Source organism: Lepus europaeus, chromosome 17, assembly GCF_033115175.1.
Source record: "Lepus europaeus isolate LE1 chromosome 17, mLepTim1.pri, whole genome shotgun sequence".
Classification (NCBI taxonomy): Eukaryota; Metazoa; Chordata; class Mammalia; order Lagomorpha; family Leporidae; genus Lepus; species Lepus europaeus.
In genome coordinates, this window is record NC_084843.1 from 43,018,686 (window position 1) to 43,035,072 (window position 16,387).

Here is a 16,387-nt window from a genome sequence, read left to right on the forward strand (position 1 = left end):
TCAGTCATGAACTCTTGAATTCACTGGGCTCAGTCTGAGAACCAAGAAGAAGAAAGAAAGGCATCTTTCAATGTTTCCATGTTTGGCTCATTAAACTATGTGCTGGTCCCATACAGCAGCCATATTCAACAACCTACACACCTTTTCTCTACTCTTAAAATATTTTGTATTAGAATATGAAGACATTTTATATACATTCGTGTGTGTGTGTATGTGTGTGTGTAAAGGGAATAAGAAACCTCTCATAAACCCATCACAAAAATTAAATTACAAAGAATTAAATTATGCTTATCTTATAAAACCTAAGTTTATCTTGATTTATTATTCTGTTATATACTAAAGCATCTGCCATTTTTTAAAAATTAAACTTTTTTTGTTAGCTCTGTACTTAATAGCTCAAATAATGCAGTTCTGTAGTTTTTGACTTCAACACCTGATTACACATAGTCAAATATAAGGATGTGGGAGGGTAGAAATTAAAATTTAACTAAAATTTCTAATAGAACTTCCATGTTGCAATTTTGGGCACAGATTATAATTTGTGAAGTAAGCTTTGTATAGAAAGTATTGTATAATGGTTATTATACAATTATTGGAAAACTCCCCCTAAATCTTAATGTTGTTTTTAATGTGTATTTTTACAATTAAAATGCAGTTATATGAGTCATATAACTCTATAATTACCAAGGAGTTTTAGTTCCTGTCAGCCTCAGTGTCCCTCCATGCCATTTTCTTCATAATTTGAATGACTAAATCCTTTCAACATGTGCTTAGGCACTCTGATCCCTTAGGGACACATGGGCAACAGAAACCTTCCTAGTAGGCAGTGACACTAGTAGAGAAAATGATGAACTAGATTTGCCTGTAAGCATCCACACTGTTTTTAATGAAATAGAATAACATTATTATATCAGCTTTAAACGTGTGAGAAAGGTTAATAATTTCCAAACCTCTCATGAATAACACGTCTCTTTTGCAGGATGTTGTTCACAGTTGAGATTCTTTAATTAATTTTGCCCTGTTTGTTTTCCTTTTCCTCTAGCTCTTGTAAACGTGAAACTGTGGGCCATTGATCGACAATGTTTCCAGACGATAATGATGCGGACGGGACTCATCAAGCATACCGAGTATATGGAATTTTTAAAAAGGTAGGGTGCTCGCTTTCTCCTTTCTGAGAGTGTTGGTAGCCTGTCCAGCCCTATCACCTCAAGTACAGCACGGTGAAGATTTTTTACCTCTTTGTCATTCTCTGAATATGTAGTAGTACAAGAGCAAATTAGCTTCTCCAGCTCTCTGATACCAATTTTTATAGGTGTTTAAATCCGAGTGCAGAGTTTCATCACGTGTTCAGGCATTCAGAATTCTCTAATAGAGTATTGCAAATAAGTAAGAATTGGCTTGAATAAGATAGAGTGTTGAGTTCATCTCTGACTATTGTTTGACATGGTTATGACACCTGTTCTCAACTGACCTATGGAAGTCTGAGTCAACTGTTGGGTGACTTTCCACGTGAAAGTCAAATGGCAAAGATGGGAAGGTTCCAAGGATAAGTTTATCATCATTAATCCTGAGTTTAACATCTCAAATGCATTTTATGTTGCAGTTCTGGAATATAGAATCTCTTTCTCCTTGGTATTATATATTATCATAGTAACTCAATTTAGGATAAAAAATAGAATAAAAAACAGCTTTTGATTACTTACAAGTGTACTGATATGCACTGAAATGAATTTATTTTAAAGGAAATATGTTATTGCAAAGGATATTGACGATTCTGGTGACACTTTATAAAGTATTCATTTTGTGTAATTTTTTAAAAAAACAATCAGTAATTAGTGATGAAGAGATTATGTGAACTAAAGCCAGAAGCTAGAATATTATGCTTGTTTCATTTTTACTCTTGATGAAGAAATAGTTACAATGGAGCAAAAAAGTCAAAATCACATTTTTGTAAGTTTTTAAGGGTTTTATTCAGTGAGCACATGTTGTTTTAGAGATACATATTAACAGAGATGTATAGAATATCATTAAGATGTAGTTTGAATATTCATTACTTGTGTATTATTTGGTTTCTGCTTCATCTTGGGTTTTTTCATATAAAATCTTTTCATTACATTCCTATGAAAGATGATACCATTCTAATTTAATGTAAATTATATATTAAAATTTTATGTGACTGGGACTTTTCTTTTTTTCTCAATGTGATTACATAAAACATTTAGAAGAGGTAGAAATGTAAATTTCAAATTTGAGTTTGATACACTTTGCAAGGAAATTAAATAATTTTGGTGCCATATATTCATACATGAGTGCCCAAGGGGAGTTATACTCACATAATCATGTGTATGTATATATGCAGAGGTATTATGAGAGAATGAATGAATATTCAAGTGAGTTATTGATTTATGCTGATGATATCCTGAAAAAGATTCCAAGTGGTAAGCAAAGCCATTGTTGTCTCATACACTTTAGTGCTGGGCACTTTTGAAGGCACCAGGCATACAAACACAGTTGGCCTTTTCTAAGTTTATTTTCACAAGAAAACGCACTGAGTACCAGTGCTACCTCAAATGACCCTAACAGGAACTTTTTCTAGTGGCAGTATTTTAGAAGATGGAGACGTCTACCTGTGTGTGTGTGTGTGTGTTCTGGATGTAGTTTTTCTTGGGTAACACTTGCAGGTGTATCTTTTTGGTATTCTCATCTTAGTTTGTGTTACCTAGTCTAAAAATTGACTTGAGAGTGAGTGACTCCTTGAGAGTGAGTGAACATTTCTTGTTGGTCAGTGGAACAGGTAGATCGTAACTACTTGATAAAAAGGAAGCAGGCATTGACCTTGATGTCACTTTCCATCTGGCCACTCCATACAACATCAAATTGATAGTGTCTGTGATTGTCGGACTGGGTTTTGGAGACCAGAGCGGGTGTACAATGCCCAGTATCGCCAGAGGCTGGCTTTAATCTTCCTAAATTACAATTGTGCATAACTGGTTCTCTACAACCCTTCAGTGGTGCACAGTTCCTTTTGAATTATTTATAGGTTTGTTGGCTGGACATTCAAAGCACTCCTATAACTGAAGCCAGCCAGATTTTTCAGCCTGGTTTCTTCTCACCCCACACAAATTAAGCGATTCCATGTGCCCATGCATTCATTCTCTCTGCTTTTCCATTTACTACACGCATTTTTGCCTTTCCTGTTTACCATCAATGTTCAAATGCTGCTTTTACAATCCAACTAAAAGCTGCTTCTTCCAAGGGTAGAGATCTCCTCCCTCCAAGAAATAACCTCTTCATCCTCTGGAGCTTCATGTGTACCTGTGGGATTTTTGTTGTTGTTTAGTCTACTTTGTTTTATTATAATTTGATTGCTGATGCAGGCATTTGACCTACGACTTTTTTTTTTTTTTTAAAGATTTACTTACTTATTTGAAAGGCAGAGTTAGAGGCAGAGAGATAAAGGTCTTCCATGGACTGGTATACTTCCTAGATGGCTATGAAGGCCAGAGCTGAGCCGATTTGAAGCCAGGAGCCAGGAGCTTCTTCCAGGTCCTGAGGATTTGGTCCATTTTCTCTTGCTTTCCCAGGCTATAGCATGGAGCTGGATCAGAAGTGGAGCATCTGGGCCACAAACCAGGGCCCACATTGGATGCTGGCACTGCAGGCGGTAGCTTTACCTGCTATGCCTCAGCACCGGTCCTTGACCTATTACTTAAGATGCCCCTGTCCCATTTTGGGGTGCCTGGATTTGCAACTCGGCTTTGGCTCCTGATCCCACCTTTTGGCCAGTGCAGATCACCTGGAAGCAGCAGGTAATAGCTCAAGTAATAAGGTCCCGGCACATGGAAGACCTGGATTCAGTTCCCAGATTCTGGCTTCAGCTCCTTGAGGTCCCAGCTATTGCAGGCATATGGGGAATGAACTGGCAGTTGGGAGTTTTGTCTGTATTTTAAGTGTGTCTGGTTATCTCTCTTCCTCATAAAGAAATTAAGTAATTTGACTGCTAAGATTTTTGACTACTCCTGCACTATAAACTCTTCAGAAAGAGGATCATTTCTTAACCATCTTGGTATCATCCTTAAGCAAATAACTCATGTTATTTGTAGAAGGCTTTGTAGAAGGGTGGTTTGTGGGACCATCAATGCAGTACCAGTATATAAGTTCCTGAGCCCATCACAACCGTATGCTCCTACAGAAGTTATAAACTGATGGGGCTAAAAGTATAAATCACGGTCTTCCTTCAAGATGCTAGGTAAACTATGTGGTTTTGTTGTTGTTGTTGTTAAATTAAATTATACACACCTTGTATATATTTCATATATACAGATTCAGGAATATAGTGATACTTTCTAACCTCCCTCCCACTCGTGCTCCTACCCTTCTCCTTCCTCCTTCTCTTATTCCTATTCTTACTTTTTACAAAGTTCTATTTTCAGTTAACTTTGTACTCAAAAGATTAACACTGCACTAAGTAAAGAGTTGAATGAGTAGTATGAAGAAAAAGAAAACACTGTCTCTCAACAGTTGAGATAAGGGCTGTTAAAAATCATTGCATCTCAAAGCATCAACTTTACTTTTTTTTTTTTTTAAGATTTATTTATTTGAAAGTCAGAGTTACACAGAGAGCGGAGAGTCAGAGAGAGAGAGAGAGAGAGAGGGAGGTCTTCCATCCACTGGTTCACTCCCCAAATGGCCACAACGGCTGGAGCTACGCTGATCTGAAGCCAGGAACCAGGAGCTTCCTCCGGGTCTCCCATGCTGGTGCAGGGGCCCAAGGACTTGGGCCATCTTCCACTGCTTTCCCAGGCCATAGCAGAGAGCTGAATCGGAAGTGGAGCAGCCAGGACTAGAACCAGCGCCCATATGGGATGCTGGCGCTTCAGGTCAGGGCGTTAACCCACTGCGCCCACAGCACCGGCCCCATCAACTTTACTTTTATAAATTACCTTTTAGATACTCAACTTAGGTTAGCAATTCTTGGTATCATATATTTTTCAAAGTTACTAAGAGATGACAAAATATCTCCAAAGGAAATAATGAAGCATGTCAAAAACTTGGAAGACCAAAATTACTTTAATTTTTCTACAACAACTTCACATTGTATTTCCCTATTCATTTATTCATTTTTTAAAATGTTGCTGTATTTTTACTTCATATGCAACTTAAAAGTTTCGTATAATCAAGTCATTCCTCTTAGTCTTTGAAGACTTCATTTACTTACCTAATATTACAAAAATATAGATTTAATACTTGATCATAGTCTATAGCAATCTGTGAAGGGAGGATATTTTTCTATTTTGCTAAACAAACTTCCATCTGATTTTTTTTCTGTTCTGGATATCATAATTGTATGAAATATTTAAAGTGATAAAAATTGTGGTGCTACCAGAAAATTATAATTATAGCAAATGATAATGCAGATCGCCATAATTCTTCTTAGTAGATGTCTTTATTGTACATCCAAATGCCATCCAAATTGGGGAATTTCAGAGACTGTAGCAGACTAAAAGAAAAGTGATCTTGTGTCACTGCTCATCTCCTCGTGCCACTCTTCCTCCTCATTCTCTTGATTGATCACATATGCTTGGAGGGCTGGAGAAATGAGGGCACCAGGCATACACACATACATACTGCTAGTATGAGAGGATTTTTCTTTACTGTCAAAGTTGTATTTTATTTTGCTTCCATGTTTTTACCTATTTTGTAATTTCCAGTCTTGTGGTTTGCTGTTGGATGACATATCTAACAATGATTCTAACTCTTTAATCCTATTTAGTCATTTCTCTTTTATGCCTGTATTTTACATTCTCTAATGTAAACAAAGATGTTCCCATGTAAGCGTAGCAAAAAAATGTTTTAAAAAATACAAAAAAACGAATCTCAAGGGGCAGTGCTATTAAGCATGGCTTGATTGCTATAGGTGCAGCAACAGTTCAGCCAGTTGCCAGCATTTCCCATCATTATCGGCCATTGAAAAATGTTGTTTGTAAGATGGATTCTGAAACATCCAAATAACTGCCAGTGTTGCTTTTCTCTGAGTGTACTCTCTGTCATTGCTGTTGGCTTTGCCCTATGTACCAGAGGAGCATTAGAATATAGCCGTGTCACCACTGGGTGGTTCTTACAGGAACCAGTTTCTGTTGGTCCCAGATGATGAAGATAATGATAATGTTGATAGTAATGTTGATCCTGGTTTTTATTACTTGCTTTGCTGACAAATCAGACACACAGCTGGAGCTTTTTGGAATATAAGGTACTAAATGGACTCTATTGACCCTCAGAAAAACTTTTATTTATCCATTGGAGAATGTTTAAATCAGGCACATATGTTCATGTCATCCATTCTGTGTGAAACTTTCCATGGTTTCCCATCACTTCTAGGAGAAGGCCTAGGTCTTTATACTTGCCTTCAAAGTCCTGTCTGCCCTTGCTACTGCCTACCTCTCCAGACCTTTCTCTATCGTCTTCTTCCTCATTCTTAGCACCGATTAGCGAAGCTTTTATTTTCTTAAGTGTTCCATATTTACTTCCTGAAGAGATTATCCCAGGAGACTCATCTCCTTTTGCATGGACAATGTTCAAGAGTGATAAAGGTGTTACATACCACCTGTGTCAGCTGTGGCAGAATATAGAACCCGGTAAGTCTGAAAATAATTAAGTATTTCTGATTTTTGTTTACTGAGTTGAAAGAGGGGACATTAATAGTTTTAGCTCTTTCACATTACATTTTAAATGATATAAATAAATATTTTCCAATTCATTAGTGTTTTAAAAGTTAATTTGCAAGGCAGAGAGATTTAGAGGGAGAAAGAGAAAGGTATTATTCTATCTTGCTGGTCATCCTCCAGATATCTGCAGTGGCTCTTGCAATGGCTGGGACTGGCCCAGACTCAAGTGGGGAGCTAGGAACTCAAATGATAAATGTTTGGCAACTTATTAATGTAAGAATAATAATATATGTAAGTTATCTTTTAGAGAAGAGAAAATATTAGAAACCACCATTCTTTAACTCACACCAGCACCCCATAAATAAGTATTAACATCGTTTCCATTTCACAGATGAGGATACAGAGGCCAAAGCCTTAAAGTTACACAACTAGTTAGGTGTAGTGGCTGTAGCTTTCGAACTGATAGTGATAAACTCTACCCTATACGGCCTAAATGCCGAGTCCTCAGATATTAGTTCCTGCACATTTCTGCCCCGCTCATCATGATGGCATTTACTCTGCCTGGAAATTTCAGCAGTGAGTTGGCTTTCTTTGGTGTTTATAGCAGTGCCTTTCTTGGAAACATCGGTGGTATTTTCCTCCCTTTGACTACTCTCCCTGGATTGTTTTAAGAAATAAATGCTCAATAAGAGCATAAAGCAATCACTTTCAATGTATCCAGTAAGTGATAATGTCTTAGAATTGCATCTGTTCGAGAGGGAGTTTCAGAAGTTTGGAGATCCACAACCTGTCAAGGGAGGCTTGATTACTGCTAATATTGGCATTAAATGGCTTACAGCTCAGCGTCAGTGTCTTCTGAAGCCGTGCATGCATCATGCTGGAGTCTTCTTTGCCCTCAAGTCCATAAGCTCCTCAAGCACAAGTGGTCTGTAAGCAGGACCACTTTTATATACTTTTACAGCCTCTGTTTTATGATCTTCTTATGTAATTAAGAGGTAGAGTTGTAGACACCGAGAAGGATAGACAGAAAGGTCTTCATCTGTTAGTTCACTCCCCAAATGGCTGCCATCGCCAAAGCGGGGCTGGATCTGAAGCAGGAGCTTCTGGGTTTCCCATGTGGGTGCAGAGGCCCAAGCACTTGGGCCATCTTCCACTGCTATCCCAGGCCATAAGAAGACAGCTGTATTGGAAGAGGAGCAGCTGGGACACAAGCCAGTGCCCGTATGGGATGCTGGCACCGCAGGCGGAGGGTTAGCCTACTGTGCCACAGTGCCGGCTCCTTGTGATCCTCTGTTAAGAAATTGGACTATTGGATGTTTAAAGAGTATCTCTTGTGTACTTTAGCCTGAAGAAATCAAGGTTTATACCTTTTGTGCACAAATTTTGTAAGAGGCAACCATACAAGCTAATTGACTTGCTGAGAACACATTTCTAGAAAATAAAAATCACGATTCCTCTTTGCCCAGCTTTTCCTCTTATAATTGACAAGAAAAGATGAAAGAAAGAAGTCACATATAAAAACAATTTTAGGCATTTCAGATGTTTTTTAAAGAATAAGTGACAGACCTATTAAGCTCTTAAGCTTTGAGCTTTAATAGAGCCTTACTAGGAGATTGTGAAAAGTGAATTAGAATTCAGCTTGACAAAGCTGGCATGGTTTTAATTTGAAGGGAAATACTGTGAAGAATAAATAAAGAGGCATTTTCTTAGCCCATTTTTAAGTAAGCCTGCTCATAGACCATTTTGTGGTAGAAGATCCATTCTCATTAATGATGACACAGGAGCAGATAAATTTAAAATGGCCATTAATTTCATGTTGTCATGTAACATTTGCACAAATGTCTCCATATTGATCCTTTTTTAAATAAAGACAGTATGGTCTCAGATATTTGCATAATTGTGTGTTTTTTTGAAAAAACTATGCATTTTTGCATTTCATATACTTCTATAGACAGTTTCACCTCCACATGTGTTATTTTTTCTAATCCATGCAAATAATAAAGATACTCGATTTATTTAGTTTGTGGTTAAAATCTCCCCTTTGAGTCAGTAATGAATCCATGCAAATGAGTTCTGTTTGATCCATGGGAACAAGACACGGCCCCAGCTAAGGGATTTAATATTCTGATCCTTTACACTGCCTCTACCTGGGCCTGGGATAGAAGGAAAGAGTTCCTGGGGATCGTGGGTTAGTTTTTCCTTGCTGTGTCTCTGAGGATGCTCTCTCTACACCGTGGGGTTCAAAAACCTAAAGCAATGTGATAAAGCGGTTTAATATTCCTCTGTTTTGTTGTCGTTTTGAATCTTGTAAATTGTTCCTGCAGGGAGGCTTATTTGATTTCTGCATCATTCAGATTAAGCCTCCTTCCAGTCCTATGCTTGTAAAATGCTTGCAACCCAAAGAAATGGTGGGACTGAGTTACTCTCCATGAGGGAAACTGTTACGAAATGGACACATTTAGAGGGAATCTGAAGACTCTTGGAGAAATTAAGAAAGTGGGCTTGCTGGTTTGCAACAGCCTAGATTTCTGTACTTGATGTAGGAGCCCACTTCCCCATAGTTGGGGAGAAATCTGAGAGTGAACCTGGAGTGACTGTGAAGAAATATTGCTGAGGGACTATGTAAATATTAGGGTGATGTAGACAAAGTGTCTTGAACCTTTTAGCTGCCCTGGAAGTGGGGAATTTCCACAGCAGTTTATGGGTTCAGAAAAAGCGATTTTAGCAAGTTTTTTTTTTTTTTTTTTTTTTTTTTTTTTAAGAGCTTAGAATCTAACAGTTTAGCAGCATGGGTTCTTGGGTTCTTGGGAATTAGTTGTGATTTTTCTGCCTGTGTCTGGGATGCAGGAAGAGTACACACTGAAATGGAAAGCCATTAGTGGGAGCACAGGCTGGGTTCTCTATGGCGGGACTATGGGCTTCCTTGTACATGCTGTGGTTGGTGGGAGTGTTTTTAAAGGAGACAAGGAGATCAGGGAGAAAATCAAACAACCTGCACCTACCACTTGATGTACACTATCTCATCTAATTTTGGCAAGATGCTTTGAGGAAGTTGTTGTTACTAAAGTCATGAAAATCAGTATCTCACATACCTTAGGTTCAAAAGTAGTCACAATGCCCCAAGTCCTTATTCTGCCAATTATGTCAGACCAAATTGCTGCAAACGGGCAATGTCAGAGGGAGGTCAATATAATGGTATTAATAATTTGTTGGTTCTATAGGATGTATATCTATATCTATATCTATCTATCTATATATACAAAGAGAGAAATGTCAGTTGGAGAATATGTGAAAAATTCATTGCAAGTATGATGAACAGCCAGTTTTTTTTTTCCCTTGGAAATGCATTTGTTGATATATTTTACCATTGGACAATTGTCCTAGCATTTCTATGTGTACAGTTTTGGCATTACTGTGTATGCGTGTATATTTCTGTTATAATTATCCACATTTGAAAAGAATCAAAGATTGTTAAAAATAACAAATAGTTGGAGGGAGAGGATTTTTTCCTTTGAACTCTCCTGACAGTCATGTTATTTTTTATTTACTTGGTATATATGTAATCAGTGCCAGAATATTTATGCTAAATCCTGGGAGGATTCCAATTAAGCAGTACAACTTCAGTTATCCTATAAATACATAGAGAGTGCTTAAAATATTTCAGTACTTCTGAAGGAATTAAGTAAATTCTGTTTTCTCCATTGACTGGAAGATGTCCAGTGGTTAAATATCGCCTGCTATGTTTGGGAAATCTGCTGAAGGTCTGGTCTGTTGTGCAAACAAATATAATCAAAGTTGCCTTGTAGGATGGATTGGCTTGTTTGCCTTTTTTAAAAAAAGAAATTAAATACATGAGTAAATCAGGCCGGCGCCGTGGCTTAACGGGCTAATCCTCCGCCTTGCGGCACCGGCACACCGGGTTCTAGTCCTGGTTGGGGCGCCGGATTCTATCCCGGTTGCCCCTCTTCCAGGCCAGCTCTCTGCTATGCCCAGGGAGTGCAGTGAAGGATGGCCCAAGTGCTTGAGCCCTGCACCCGCATGGGAGACCAGGAGAAGCACCTGGCTCCTGGCTTTGCATCAGTGAGATGTGCCAGCCGCAGCAGCCATTGGAGGGTGAACCAACGGCAAAAAGGAAGACCTTTCTCTCTCTCTCTCTCACTATCCACTCTGCCTGTCAAAAAAAAAAAAATGAGTAAATCTAACACAAATAGGGCCAAGATTTAAAGCAATAAAATATATTAAAATCCAATGACTTTAATTCCAGAGAATTCAAAATTCTTAAAAATTGCAACTCCTAGTTGTATGGAAGTAATCACATATATAAGAAAAAATTTAAGATATCTCAAACTCTTAGAAGGAGTATTGCTTCTTAAAATTATGTTTTGTTGGGTGCACAGGGGGCTAGGGGAATGAGAGATTTTTATTGTTTGAATTTATGTCTCAGTCTTGTTTGGATAAAAGTACTTGGCAATATGTCAAGAGTATTGGAAAGATGACTTGGGAAAATAGTTAAACTGTAACTATCCAGAAGTTACTGACTTCTTGTCAATTAAGGTAATCAGTATTATTCTAAATGATACTTTGTTTCCTTTCCTCCTCCTCCTTCCCCTTTCTCTCTTTCGCAATAAATGAATGCATTCATATAGAGAAGTATAGCTAAAAGCCTTTAAGGGTGAAATTTGAGATTAAACAGCATGTGATCAATTTTTTTTTCATTTAAACTAACATTTTTTTATGTTAAATGTGTCTAATTAATATTTTAAGTTCTTTGGACACTTACCAGTTGGAAAAGGCTATGCTCTAAATGTGGTCGCAATGTTTGGATGAATTCTGACCTGGGCATTCAGAATTGGCTCAAAACAGGCTTGTGCAACACATTTAAACACATGAAGATTAGTTTTTGTATTGGATAAGAAATAAAACCAGTATATGAAAATTAGAGTTTCCTACAGGACATTTTTCATCTCTTGAACTCTGAGTACAGATAGTTATTTTTTCCCCAATGATGCCTCACCTAGAATCTTTTTACTCCTTCTCACTTGGAGAATTCTAGTGAGTTGAAAATTCTAGCACTAAAGAAGTTCATAATGTAGTTTGAAGCCACCTAATATAATTAGACGGGAAATGTTTTGTGTGAGTACCCAAAACAACAAATTTTGGAAGAGATTTCCTTTCTCATAGAACTAGTACTCCCTCACAGTCCTGGTTAAATTACTCTGGTGTCTTGACATACACAGCTGATGGCTTCAGCCAATGTCTATATAAATTTAACCACAACCTAATGATTCTACATCTTTTTCAATCATTATGAATTTATTTTGACTTCAGCTGTCCTCAGTTCACAGCTTTTGATGGGTCTAAAACTTTATAATACTATTTGAATGTGGCTAGCTCTGTGCTTCTAAAATGCAGATCATAAGCTTTACATAAGCTCCAGCTCTGTTCCAGTGTATGCTGAGGCTGGAGGGCTTATTTCCCTGTCTTGTATTCTGGCTCGCTGATCAGCATTACATTCCAGCTTCGGGGCTACTAACTCTCACAGACTATATTGTCCTTTCCTGGCTTCCCACAACACTATCTGTTCATTCTATTGCACTCAGCTTCAGCTTACTCTGGAGAGGTCAAATTAAGAGGTGGTGCTGGCAGTGAGACAAGATGAGTCAGGTGAGACCAAGATAAGGAATATGGCAGGTTGGTAGACCAAAACAATGAGGGATACAGACATGTGCACATAATGGAGCTTGGTGACAAAGCCAATATTGAAGGGGAGCTGTGTGTATGCAGTGGTTTCCAGAAAGCAAACATCTGAGGCTTGAAAACATTGATCAAACATGGCTCTTAGAAAAAAAGTTCAGAATAAACAATGTCAGCCATCCATGGAGCCTTCAAGTATTCCAGGTCTACTCTGTAGTATCACCACCTGATCGTTAATCCCCAAACCTGCCTTGAATGTCCCTGTCTTCATTTGTTTGAATAAAGAACCTTCTTAAATATGCATGAAGGCTACCAGACATTTTCAGAAAAGGTAGATCAAGGTACACATACCTAGAAGACAGAGGTGGGGGAGGTATGTGAGGACTCTTGAGAGTCCTTGTAAGATCTAAAGAAAATAGTTGATAGCCTAATAATTAAATAATAGAAACTTAGTATAAGATAAATCATTTTTACTTTATTTCCTCACTGATAATTTATAGGGATTTTTAAAGTTTTCTGTTTGGATACCTGGGTTCTTTTGTTTAACAGTGGAATGATACAAATGTTTATTTGAAAGGCAGAGTTACAAAGAGAAAATCAGAACTCATACATGCATTGGTATACTCCCCATATGATTGCAATGTCAGGGGCTAGGCCAGGCCAGGTCAAAGCCAGGAGCCAAGTACCATTTGGTTCTCTCACATAGGTGGCAGGAGCCCAAGCAGCTTGGCTATCTTCCACTGATTTCCCAGGCACATTAGCAGGGAGCTGGATCAGAAGTGGAGCAGCTGGGACTCGAACTAGTGTTCATATGGGATGTGGAATTGGCAGCAGTGGTTAGCCCCAATGATTGAAAATGAAAAGCATCATCATCATGGCAATAACAGCACAATCTAAAAAGTGATAGATATACTTGTAATGTCACCTTCCAAAGATGCATTATGTAAGATACCTGTTGATACATATTTGAGAATTTTACCCATTGCATTTCCTGTTTATGTGTAACTTTTTTTTTTTTTAGGATTTTATTTGTTTGAGAGGTAGAGTTACAGAAAGAAAGGTAGAGACAGAAAGAAAGGTCTTTCCGTTGGTTCACTCCCCAAATGGCTGCAATGGCTGAAGCTGTGCCAATTTGAAGCCAGGAGCCAGGTGCTTCTTCCAGGGTACAGGGGCCCAAATACTTGGGCCATCTTCTACTGCTTTCCCAGGCCATAGCAGAGAGCTGAATGAGAAGAGGAGCAGTCGGGACTAGAACTGGCACCCATATGGGATGCTGGTGCTGCAGGTGGAGGATTAACCTACTGCGCCATGGCTCCGGCCCCCATTATGTGTAACTTTGACCAAATTATATGTAATTATAAATTATACATTATTTGTCCTAATTATATGCTCCCAACATATAAGTAGTTCTTAGTGCTGCTATTAATATTATGTCTGTCCATGATCCTTAATATTAAATCTTTCCAATTTTTTTTACTGTATTATGGTGTCACCATCTTTTTTGTTTGTTTGTTTTGAAGAATTTATTTATTTATTTGACAGTTACAGACAGTGAGAGAGAGAGACAGAGAGAAAGGTCTTCCTTCCCATTTGGGGGTTCACTCCCCAAATGGTCACAACAGCCAGAGCTGTGCTGATCCGAAGCCAGGAGGCAGATGCCTCCTCCTGGTCTCACATGTGGGTGTAGGGACCCAAGCACTTGGACCATCTTCCACTGCCTTCCCAGGCCATAGCAGAGAGCTGGACTGGAAGAGGAGCAGCCAGGACTAGAACCCAGCGCCCATATGGGATGCTGGTGCCGCAGGCAGAGGATTAACCTACTGTGCCATGGCTCCAGCCCCAACTGTCACCATCTTTTTTACCTTAGTTTAAAGGACTCTAAGTTCTGAAGACCAGGAGATGGAGCAGGTGTAAGAAAGAACATTAAAAGATGAAAGACGGTACAATCATAACCTGGTCATGTGTGCTTGCTGGCATTTCAGAACAGGGGCTTTTTTTTTTTTTTTTTTTTTTTTGACAGGTAGTTTTAGACAGTGAGAGAGGGAAAGACAGAGAGAAAGGTCTTCTTTCCATTGGTTCACCCCACAAATGGCCACTATGGGTGCACTGGCGCTGCTTCAATCTGAAACCAGGAGCCAGGTGCTTCCTCCTGGTCTCCCATGAGGGTGCAGGGCCCAAGCACTTGGGCCATCCTCCACTGCCTTCCTGGGCCACAGCAGAGAGCTAGACTGGAAGAGGAACAACCAGGACTGGAACCCGGCGCCTATATGGGATGCTGGTGCCACAGGCAGAGGATTAACCTAGTGAGCCATGGTGCTGGTCCAAGAGCAGGGGCTTTTATAATAATGTTTTCAGACAATGGAAAATGGTCAGTGTCAAGAAAAGATACTGGAGGCAAGTGAGACTTCCTTAACAAGAACGCTTGTGGTTTAGTCGTGTGTTTTTTTTGTTTGTTTGGTTTTTTGGTTTTTTTTTGTGTGTGTGTGCGTGTATGTGTGTGTGTGGTTTAGTCTTAGGCTTATGGTCCACATTGGGTTTTCATGGACATGAAAGATTCTACAGAATCTTTGTAGTATCTGTGAAAAAAGATTGTCAGATAACTTTTTAATTTGGTTATAACTTTAAAAGTAATTAAAGTTATACAGTACAGTACATGAAATACATGTACTGTGAAGTGAACAAATCTTAAAGGTGCAGATCCATGGATACTTACATATTTATACACTCATGTAAACAATTCCCAGATCAAGATGCAGGACCTCTATGGTTCTTCAGTAGGCCCTCCTATGCCCTCTCTGTTAACTTTTTTTAAAAAAAATTTATTTGAAAGAGAGAGAGAGCGCTCTTCCATCTGCTGGTTCACTCCTCAAATAGTTGCAATGGCCAGGGCTGGGTCAGGCTGAAGTCAGGAATTGCTTCTGGCTCTCCCACATGCTATTCCAGGCTGTTAGCCAGGAGTGGATTGGAAGTGGAGCAGCTGGGACTTGAATCAGCACCCATATGGGATGCAAGCTTTGCAGGTGGTGGCTTTACCCACTAAGCCACAATGCTGGCCTCTCCCACCTAAACTTCTCTGCCCCAGAGAACCACTGTTCTAAGTTCTACCTTCATAGGTTAGTATTGGCTGTTATTCTATTTTAGATGAGTGGAACCATTTATTATATACTCTACCGTGTCTGGTTTCTTTTGCTTAATATTATGTCTAGAGTTTTCTCTTTTGATGTATGCATCAATGATTTTTTAATTGCTTTATAATGTTACATTGTATAGATTTTCCAGTTTATCCATATCAGTGGCAATGAGCATTTGGATTATTTCCAGTTTGAAGCTTTGATAAAGTTATAGGGAATAATCTAGAACATATCTTATGGTGAATGTCTGCTTTTCTTTATCTTGAACATATACCTGAGAATATAATTTCTAGGTCATAAAGAATGCATTCATTTAACCTTTGCAGATAATGCCACATAATTTTCCACAGTGGTTGAAATATTTTATGCTACTACCAAAATGTGAAAAAGCTATGTACCAGCTCCTCACAAATACTTTATATTGTTTTTTTTAAAGATTTATTTTATTCATTTGAAAGTCAGAGTTACAGAGATGTAGAGACAGAGAGAGAGGTCTTCCATCTGCTGGTTCACTCCCCAGATGGCTGCAATGTCCGGAGCTGCGCCAATCCAAAGCCAGGAGCCAGGAGCTTCTTCTGGGTCTCCCACGTGGGTGCAGGGGCCTAAGTACTTGGGCCATCTTCTACTGCTTTCCCAGGCCATAGCAGAGAGCTGGATCAGAAGAGGAGCAGCTGGGACTAGAACCGGCGCCCATATGGGATGCTGGAGCTTCAGGCCAGGGCGTTAACCTGCTGAGCCACAGCGCTGGCCCCTTGATATTGTTAATATTCTTAATTTTATTTGCCTAAGGCAATGAACTAAAATAGAATATCATGTAGTCTGCTAATCATTAGTACAATTTTTTAGCACCTTGCCTGATAACATTTATATTCTTTTATAAGTTACATTCTGCTTTTT

The 16,387-nt window shown here is 38.8% G+C and overlaps 1 protein-coding gene across 2 annotated transcripts in view; it reads left to right on the forward strand.

Annotated features, from left to right (window-relative positions):
* The window catches only part of PRKG1 (protein kinase cGMP-dependent 1), a 1,351,832-nt gene that overhangs the window by 868,376 nt on the left and 467,069 nt on the right, over positions 1-16,387 (forward strand). For both annotated transcript variants that reach the window (XM_062214515.1, XM_062214514.1), the window contains exon 4: positions 1,043-1,148. In XM_062214515.1, coding sequence (XP_062070499.1) covers positions 1,043-1,148 — 106 coding nt within the window. The remainder of the gene's footprint in view (positions 1-1,042; positions 1,149-16,387) is intronic.